Source organism: Camellia sinensis, chromosome 7 (assembly GCF_055761805.1).
Source record: "Camellia sinensis isolate YWXY chromosome 7, ASM5576180v1, whole genome shotgun sequence".
Taxonomy (NCBI): domain Eukaryota; kingdom Viridiplantae; phylum Streptophyta; class Magnoliopsida; order Ericales; family Theaceae; genus Camellia; species Camellia sinensis.
In genome coordinates this window covers 67,575,108-67,585,535 of record NC_138967.1, presented here as the reverse complement: position 1 = coordinate 67,585,535, position 10,428 = coordinate 67,575,108, and the positions used below count along the sequence as shown (strand labels likewise).

The window sequence follows — 10,428 nt, the reverse complement described above, 5'->3', positions numbered from 1 at the left end:
GGTATCTTTGGCCCTAAGGAAGTAACGCCCATGTCGACCAAAAGACTTGGCCAAGGCATAACAATGCCTAATAGCAGGAATGCCGAGGTTAATCCTAAGGTGATGGTTTAGTGCGATAATCCCCATTACGATTCTAAAAAAATTAACATTGGGTTGGGAAGGGATTAAACCCCAGTAGGAGAGCACAGCCCTAAGGAGTGGATGAAGTGGGAATCGAACTCCACCCTCTGCGATTGATAGGAGAGGGAAGACGATCGTGGATTCATCAGCCCTCTCCATAACGAGGGCGCCGTCTGTCACGAATGACAGACGGACGTCATCAGGAATGGAAAAATAGAGTCGGAAGCCAAAAATTCGATCTGAAGAGAGGAGATCTTTCAAGTGTTTCGCCATTTCGTATAGTCTACACGAATGCTCGAAACCAAAAACAAACCAGGTAACAGGACTTAGAACAGAGAGGGAGAGAACTTATGAGAGACGAAGAGGATAGTGAAGGAAAGGAAGTTGCAGAGATAACGCGGAAGACAGTCCAGCGGCAAGTATCTAAAAGCGTGCGTATTTGAAAAGACGTCAAAATTTTAAATCATAATAAGTAGGAGTACGAAGGGGCGGGAAGTTGAAATGATGACCGAGAAGCGTGTGTTCAAACATCTGCATCGGAATGGAGGCAGCCGCCGAATTTCGGCTCTGACTTTTTGAGTTCGAAACCAAATGTTCCAACCAACTGTCATTAGTGGAATGTTTGGGGGGCAATTGTGGGGGCCGAATAATGGGGGTCGTAAATAGGCCGAGTATATGAACTTGGGGAACTGGAATGTATGTATAGTATTTGGCTTCATACCACGGCCAAATCCTACCCTATTCAGTCAAATAGCCGAATAGGGCAAGGGCCGAGTAAAAAGCAGTTTGCTACAAAGGAAGCCGAATGACGAACAGAAAGTGGGCCTAATCCCGAGGCCTAAGAGAGAAAGGATATAAATAGAAGAAGATCAGCCAGTAAGAGGTATGTGAGAACTATTATGCTTAATTTAGAATACAAGTAAACTTGAGTGTAAAGACTGACTTGCCCGTCGGAGTGCTAATTCCTGCACCCCCAACCGGAGTGTTTATTCCTTTTCAGGTGATTAGAAGAGGATCACTAGCGTCTCCCAAAATCAGAAGAATATTTTCAAAACCACTTTTCCACAATATTCTATCTTTCCAGGAACCATTTTCCAACTCTTTGCCCCCTACTGTGAACTTAAGTTGCACTTGGGTTCTCATTATGCGTGTATTCCAGAAACCTCGTCAAGTATCTTTATCAATCATAAGTGTAGAAAAATCAAGCTAAAACTTTATTTATTACTTCGACAAATAACAAAAAACAAGAAAATCTAATGATAGAAAAATTTCAGATTGCAAGTATTCCAAGGCCTTGGCAACTTTTTTCTCTCATTATCTTCAAGCCGACATGCCCCATTGCCCAACACCGAGATGATTCTATAAGAATATATATATATATATATTCTTTAAACTTTCTTCTTTCTTTCTTTTTTTTTTTTTTTTGTTTTATGTTTTTTTGTTTTTCTTTTTTGGAATTTGAGATTGGATGTATAGGATTGGATTGCCTGTGGTTTGTTAAATTTGTTGCTAATATTGCTTTTAATTGGAGTCTTGTGGGTCGGGTTGTGTGGTGGATGTCTTCTTTGCTAGAGTAACTGTTACTTTTTTTTCTTTTTTCTTTTTTCTTTTTTTTGGGATGAATTACTTTGACGTCATTTGAGTTTAATGAAAATATATTGAGTTTTACAACTTTGATATAATTATAATGACATCTTTTTTAGTAAAACTAAAGTGACCAAAATTAATGCAAATGAATTAGTGTGTATTGATATGAGTAACAAATCAAAACATCAAGGTTGTTTTTCGTTCGTGGATTTGAGTAGGAAAAGGGAAAGAGAAAGAGAAAATGTAAGTGAAATGTAAATCAAATATAACTATATTTCGTATACTTAATATATATTTTCCTATTTACTTTCCAAAGCTCTACAACATAGTAGAATTTAATATAATTATGTCATACTTAGAGGTATTTTTTTTATACTGTAAGGGAGATCAACATAATGAGTGCTGCTAATAGTTTTTACTTTATTACTTAGGACCCTTTACTTTTTATACACTCCTCTAATCTTTTGGGACGCACCCCTCTCAACAAAACAAAACCCACATTCCCTACCCCACCAACGACAGTTAACTCTTCCCCAAAATAGCGACGGTAGATCCTCTCTCACTGAATGATCGACGATAGTTTCCCTACCTCAACACGATAGTCTATCATCCCTCAATTTACAGTATTGCCATTTTTCTATGGAATGTACTTTTGTTTTTACCTTTTTTTATATAAATTTGTCGTTGGTTGTTTGGAAGATCGGTTATTTTGGATTTTGTTTATTAATGTTGACTTTGTTTGTGAATCTGGTAAGGTCTAAGTAATGTTCGACACTAAACTACTGAAATATGAATATTTGCCCAGAGTTGTTTGTCCGAACAAATCTATTTTGTTCGACCGTGTTAACCGAACTAGTTCAATTTTTTTCATAAGTTGATCGAACAAAAGTGAAAATTCTGGTCCTTTTTTCCCCAAACCTTGTTTGTCTTATATTGTTGATGTTTGGAGTTAGTGATAGACCAGATTAGTGCATTCCGATGTCGGCCAATAGCATCTAAGAGACATAATACCCAAGTTCCTGTGCATGTAGGTCGAAGATGACGCGGTCGTAAAACACAGCTTGAGATTGTGGTTGAAGATGACCACCCCACTGAATTAAGTCATCTGAAGATTTGAATGCATGACAATACAAATTAACTTGAAATATGTGTTTGATAAAACAAGTTCGAAAAAAATAAAAGTTGCCAGTATGTTTGGGAGTTCAGTATTGAATGAATGTTGAAGCATTATAAGGAAAATCTCCTCTGAGCTGCTAATCTCATTGAAGTTGTAAACCCCTTTTGAGCTAACATTATGCTGCTCCATTCATCTCACTATATTGGAGTTGTGAAGACATGTCAAGATCTGAAGAACTCCCATCAAAACAAATTCGGAGAAAGCTTGATTCCTCTTCAATGATCTGGGTTCACTGCTGGAAAATACACATTTAGCGGCGTTTTAAAAACGCCGCTATAAGTGACATAAACGCCTCTAATTGTTTTTGCGACGTTTAATACCAAACGTCGAAGACGCTGCCGTCGCTATAACTTTATGACGTTTCAAAAACGTCGCTATATTAGTATAGGCGGCGTTTGTCCTATCCTAACAGTATTGCGCTATCACTATGGTTTTAGTGACGCTTTTAAAACGCCGTCATAGATTTTTTTAATTTTAAAAAATTCCAACCGTTAATATAATAGTGACATTTTTAAAAACGCTGTGTTATCTTTTCTTTTTTTTTGGGAAAATTATACTAATTTTATGTGATTGAACTAAAAGAATACCTATAATAAAACTAAATAGCACTAATATCAAATAATAACTCCCATTCAAATAGCAAATGCAACATTAATTTACTTTCCCATTCAATTTAATAACAAATCACCATTACCCACAAAATAACATATACAAAAATTAAATTCACAATTTTCAATCAAAAAATTACTACTTTATATACAAAGTCACAAAATAACATTACCCTTTTTTCTCTCTTACCACTCCCCCATTTAACACAAAAAATAAGAAAGCGAACCAAAACACCCAACCCCCAATCAAATTAGAGGGAAAAAAGAAAGAAATAAAAAAAGAAGGAAAAAAGAAGAGAAATAAAAATCTAAAGGAAAGCCCCATCCATCCTTCACCGTCATTCTGAATCGCTCTCCATGCTGCTTCCCATGGCCTTCAATCCTCTCGGTCTGTGCCAATCATAAAACATAATAATAAAAAAAACAAAGCCAATAAAAGATGTGCAGTGAATAGATAACAAAAATAAATATAAGAAGTTCAAGCTATTGAACGTTATTTTAAATAGTCACATTTGGTCAAATTAACCTTGGGTATTTCAAACTACTAGAAAGTACACAATCCCATGTCATACTCAACGTAATATTTCTCTGAAAAAAGAAAAATAAGCTAAAATATTCTAGTACAAAAAAATGCATAAAATATTCTACTTCAATTAATGCACAAATTACTTAAAATGGAAAGTTATCCTAAAGTCACACCTCCGTTCAATCAGAATAGAAGAATTTTCAGTTTTAACGGCTGACCACTGTTTTTTAAAAATCTTATTTTAACAGCTGACCCACTCTTTTTAATGTAGAATAAGTGAAATAACTACATACCAAAGGTATGTATTCTACACTCAAAACATAATAAATGACCATACATGAGGAAGAATACCACGCTGAAGAGGGAGCTCAGTAGATGCAAAAAGACCAATTGCTAATGTGACTGTACGTGCAAACTCTTCTCGAACTCTCCAGCTTTTGTGTCCAAGCATAAGACCCTGCTCTCTTGACAATGAGAATTGGTGAAGAAACCTAAGACAAACAATCATAATTCATAAACCAAGTGCATTTTTATTTTTTTGTGGTTTACCCTTTTTCTTCCACAAATATGTCAATAGACTAAGAACGAAGCTTAACATGGCACAATGGCAGTATGATCTACACAACGAGACAAACAAAAGAAATCTAACAAACCAGCAATTCTGTTGAATAACACCCCCCCTCTTGCTGTGATATACTATATCATCCCGTATATAACAGTTTCATACCTTCTAGCCACTATTACCAGACAAAATCAACATCAGCTGACTTGAGAAAGTTCAAAAAAAAAAAAAAAAAAAAAAAAAAAACCAAAATCTCAGAAAATTCAAGATATTTAAATCAAATCAAAAGATTTAATTCGAAATCCATGATTCAGCAGATATATACAGCAGTGCACTTTAGTTAAGTTCAATTCCAAATATCAAAGAAATTAAAACAAGCAATACCTATACGCAATTAACACGAATTTCAGTTCACCGAAATTCAACTATAAAAATAAAAATATTATAATCAAAAAACACTGGAATTCACTCCCAAAAAATAAAATAAACTATATTTAGATTTACAAGTTTCATTATTAATGAATATCACTACAAGTCTACAATAATGATGATTCTGAGATTGTAGACAGTGGTGTGCTCACCTTAGTAGACGATGCTAGCGGCGGTGGAGCTTCGAAATCGGTAGAGAGAGAGAACTTCGACATCGCAATCGCTCTAAGATGAATCACCAAGCTAAAGTAGGAACCCCATTGTTCTTTTTTGTCTCCTGCAAATAAAAGACACATAAAACAAAACATTAGAGTGAAATCAAACAAAAATTCTGCTGGTGTGCAATGTTGATAGCCAAGTGATTGAATCATTGTGTCCCTGTCTGAGGATGGCAGAGTGTGCAATGTTGCAGGTCATCTGCTGCAAGAAATGTAAGAAGTAACGATTAACAGGGGTATTCTTAAACTTACCAACTATGGAGCTTGTGATGCTTGCTTCTTCTCCCACTTTCCAAATGGAAGGTCAAACTTTAAATTGGTTTACCTTAGAAGAATGCATTGCTTGAACTCCCACATAAGACTTCCTAAAATGTTGAAAGAAGACCAGAACAGCAAGATCAAGTCTTTGCTTGGTTACTTCGCCATATCTCTGACAAGTGCAAGAGAATATTAAGGACGATATACATAGCATAATGATAAAAGACGAGGGCTAGATGAAACAAAGAAGGGCAGGTTTTACTTTGAATAAATTTAAAACACCCTTTCCTTGCCTCTTCTAACCAATTAAACCTTGCTGCATAACTCCAAAACCAAACCCTTTGTTACACCAATTTTGCTGTTACACCAATCTTCTCCCTGAAACCAGGAAATTTCAGTCAATGAAATAGGTGAAACAGTTGACAAGAAATAAAATAGCATAAAATAAGTCAACCTTTACTCCAAGTCCCAGAGCTAGAATAAGATTTTGAATCTCTTCATTCTTGTACATTGCTACTTCATCCCTTCTTTCAATGTTCAAAATTTTACCCCTTAAGGGAAGAACAGCCTGTATCAAGCCACCACAATCTTTCTGCGGTGATTATTTTTATACATTTCCTGAAGAATGAAGCAGTTAGGACATCTAATGATTGATAAAATTCAAAGTAGAAAGCGGAGATATCTCCTGTAAATTCTATCAATTCAGAGAACCATCACCATTTCCAAAAAGTGGGCCAGATCAATGTAACTGTAGCTACAGGAAAATATTATGCATGCAGAGCAGAGTGAACAACACAATAAAGAGAGATAAACAACCAAATTGACACTGAGCAGCTCGGATTTCAGTACTACTTCCTGATCAACATAATAACAACATAATACAATCCCTATAATCATGACAACAATGACTGCAACTTAAACAATTAAGCCAGGTGTTGAAGATGTAGGGTGTTCGAGCTTGATTTAAACTAAAGTGAGGTTGCCAACCTCCTTGGGGCAACCTTGGGGCAATTTTGCACTCCATTTTTATGTTTGGTCGAGTAAAAATGAAATCTATATTAAAAATATCATTCACCAATCTAAGTAGTGACCATTCCATTAGGAAGCCAAAGAATATTCATTCCATTCCTGCCTAAAATTCTAGCAAACCAAACACTGGCTCAAGTCTCGATCATTAAGTTCAGCCACAAGAACTAAACCTATGCCCCAAATGTCTCTTCTTCAATTGAAGCAAATGCTACCACTTGTGTGAGCAGGAATGAAAACTTCACTCAATTAAATATCATGTGCATTTACACATAAATAACACTAACTAGGTATGCACACCCCATAATTGTTGTGCTGTTAAAATGAAAGAAATTACAAAATTTTAATAATATAGGAATAGAAAAAAATGAGACAAAATGTGTTCATACCAAATCACGTATACACTTTATATAATAGTATAAATAGTATATTCAGTAATAATCTATTAAATATGGAAGTACTCAAACAGTAACTTCTTGATTGGATGCAATTCATAGATTGCTTTTCCTTTTCCTCTTTCTACTTTCAGTAGTTTTGCTGTTTTTACCAACTTTCTCCTTTTTCCTACTGTTGGACTTCACGCTTGCAAGGCCGCTGCGAGATATTGTTGTGCAACTTCGAAGAGCTTGTTCAAATCCTGCTTCCCGATCTGCAATAGAATATTGTTGCAGCGACTCCAAATCTAACAGCCCCACATTCTCAATTTTCATCTTTTCCTGAATGTCAAGTGTATATTACATGATTAGTCCGAGCATATGCCACCACCAAGTTTGTTTTACAAAACATGACTCACCATTACTTGCTTCGCGCCATCATTAAGATCATCATCCACTGATATGCTATGAGGCATCAATGAAACCTAATTGTAAAATCCAAAGAAAGAGTATGTGAAATAGTGATGAACCAACCTCGCAGAAAGAAACTTCTAGAAGTGTCTAAAAATTACATGAAGCTCCCGTAAGACAGCAGGAAACAATGTAAAAAACATTTTATATAAAGTAAGTCACATCTCACAAACTATGTTAGGCATGCCAGAGGAGGTTTTAATCAAAGCATTGGGATTTCATAAGATCATAAATTAATACTTGCTTACCTCCCTTTCTTGAGGGAAACTTGAGTCAAAATCTTTGGTTAGAACATCATATAAATACTTGTTGATTTTTGTCATAATTTTCCGGAACAATGACAATGCTTGCTCCCTTTCTATCTTCATCACTCCTTGTTATGTAATGAAAGCAATTGAACTACAACTTCAGGTCAACCACAAAAAGAAAAGAAAAGAAAAAGAAAAAAAAATGTAAACTAAGCTCAGCCTTGTCCCAACTAAAAATGCAAAAGAAAGAAAAAGCGCACACCCCAATGTAACAATAGATATATGCAGTTCAATCCAACAAAATGCATGCAGCATCAAGTTCTCAGAAAAAACAGGGGCACAACCATGTTCTTAGCAAAAACAGTATCACATGCTCCCAAAGATTTGAACATTCCCTTTACACATCATATTTATAAAAATAAAAAAGATAAAGAGGTCGCGCTTAGTGCACAAAGCTTCTGCTTACAGCAAGGTTGGGAGAGGTAGTAGGGGCGGACTTACCCTCATTCTTTTCTTTCATTTATTTATTTAAAGATTAAAGAGCTACATTTTCAATATTGCTTCTAATGAGATGAGAATATCGACAAAAACCTTCTCTTGTAATGCTTGTGCAAAGGCTTTAGATTAGAGGCATTACCACTAGCAATAGCCACAAAATTAGGTAATTTAGGGACCCACTACACCAGAAAAATAAATCAAATCAATGTCAAAATTGAAACCCAAACGATGTAATGAAAAATGGAGAATTTGTTGCAATTGATATCACATATTTGACAGGCAAACATACAACAGAAACTAAGTTACAAAGATAGATGAGTGATAGAAAAAAAAAAAAAAAAATCAAATTGAAGTCAATACCCAAATTAACCAATAGACAAACTGCTAAATCACTACTGAGTTCTCCAATTAATGTTTATCATCCAAATAAACCATAACATATTTTGATACATAGAAATTGACGTAATGGTGAATGTATCCTCATATTTAGAAGCATTACAAACAAAAGAATATAGCTCCAGAAAAGAAAGAGAAACCAAATTCAATTAGATTCTCATCAGTATATACTATATTGAGTAAGAAAAACATCCTTCCTCTATTTCTTTTTTCTGAGATGCTTTTGAGTCTAATCTCTATGCAATATAAAGTAAGTGCATGCCAAAAAAGGCATAGAGAGCTGCACCAAAAAAATTATAACTTCTTACATGTATTACTAGCACAAGAAATCTAGCAGCAATACTAAGTTTGCAAAATCATTTGCAAAAAGAAAGGTTAAAGAGTAATGTGAGCCAGGAAGAGCCTTACAACAATTGGATATCATGCAAGTGGAAATGACAAATATTCTATCAATGCAATTGAAACTCAACAATAGAAACAGAAGCAAATTTAAAGGGGTATGCACATGAGATGAAAATAGGGTGTATAAATTTCAAATTAACAGGGATGAGAGATAATTAACGAGTGAAGCAAAATAATAATAATAATAATAATAATAATAATAATAATAATAATAATAATAATAATAATAATAAAATGACCTCAAATTAACTGTATTTTCAATGAACACATTTATCAATAAACATGGCATTCAAACTATCAATTCCCAAACAATGAACAAAAAGCTAACACAGAGTTGTTCAATACAGATCTAAACAAGATCAAAACCAGAACAAACATGTAAACAAATATATTCGAACTTACCTCCAATGAGAAAGTTAGGGTTTCTTTTCTCACAGGAGTTGATTTTTTCCGTCACTGCCGATAAATGATTGGATCATTCGAGAGCCTGAAAACAAAATAAAGATGATTATTCAATCAATACATAGAGATACATATATAAATTCATATATATACTTGTATAGAGAGATTTTTAGGAGAAAAAAATTATCCAAAAAAGAGTACAGATCATGTGTACGTAAAGAATGAGATTGTGTGAGAGAGACAGAGATCCAGAGAGATTGAGGGATCGAGAGAGAAGGAGACAGACAGAGATCGAGACAGAGATTGAGAGAGAGAAGAATCGACGAAACTGAGATCGGATTGAAATCGAAATCGAAATCGTGCATATGGTTAGTAGACGATGCAGATGCAAATGCAAATGGTGATGACGGTGGCAGTGGAGCTTTGAAATCGAAATCATTCTGAGATTGGATCGACCGAATGATGGATTACCGAGCTGAAGAAGGTTGAATCAAGTTGAAGGAACTGAAGGGTTTAGAGAGAGAGAGAGTGAGAGAGATTTGAGGGATCGGTTTCTTTGAGACTCTAGGGTTTTTCTCAGATTCAAATAAGTTGTGAGAGATTTGAGGGTTTGAAGAGAGAGAGAGAAACATTGTAACACATTTGAAGGCGCTTTTCAAACGACTTCATTACTTAAACGGTACCGTTTTAATAAAAACAAAATGTGACGTTTATAAAACGTCGTTAAATATTAAAAATAGTGGCGTTTAAAAAAACGCCGTTAAATAAACGCCGTTAAATCATATATTTCCTGTAGTGGTTGCTAGATTCCTCATCAACGAACAAAGACAATGAGAGTTTTGATTGGGGGTGGGTGCTTTCAGTTCTTATTATGTTATGGTTTGGTGGGTGGATTCGATTCTAATTATGAGGTGTGTATCCCAATTAAAGACTTGTCCTTCAAAGTCATTTCATTTGCAATTATTATTGTAATAAAAAAAATTTAATTAACAAGTGGGGGATTCTTGAGTTATAAAGTGGGGGCCATTAAGAGTTTTTTAATATAATTTATCTTTTTATTTTTATTTTTTTTATAGTTAAGGTAAAATCGATTTGAGATTGGGGGGTTTTTGCACCTCAAACCAAT

At 34.8% G+C, this 10,428-nt stretch overlaps 1 protein-coding gene across 4 annotated transcripts; it reads right to left on the bottom strand.

The window, feature by feature from the left end:
* Positions 1-3,593: 3,593 nt before the first annotated feature.
* LOC114303198 (RNA cytidine acetyltransferase 1-like) lies at positions 3,594-9,860 on the bottom strand. Of its 4 annotated transcripts, none has more exons than XM_082878091.1 (7): positions 7,605-9,860; positions 7,305-7,370; positions 5,940-7,227; positions 5,480-5,863; positions 5,162-5,286; positions 4,356-4,509; positions 3,594-3,882 (listed from the first exon to the last, which is right to left on the bottom strand). In XM_082878091.1, exons 1-3 carry the CDS (start codon positions 7,722-7,724, stop codon positions 7,003-7,005), a joined length of 411 nt encoding a protein of 136 aa, XP_082734217.1. In that variant the 5' UTR covers positions 7,725-9,860; the 3' UTR covers positions 3,594-3,882; positions 4,356-4,509; positions 5,162-5,286; positions 5,480-5,863; positions 5,940-7,002. The 4 variants fall into 4 exon arrangements, with proteins under 4 accessions (XP_082734217.1, XP_082734215.1, XP_082734216.1 ...); XM_082878089.1 differs by lacking the exon at positions 4,356-4,509 and having other exon boundaries at positions 5,480-5,657; positions 5,748-5,863; XM_082878090.1 differs by having other exon boundaries at positions 5,480-7,227.
* Positions 9,861-10,428: the final 568 nt, after the last annotated feature.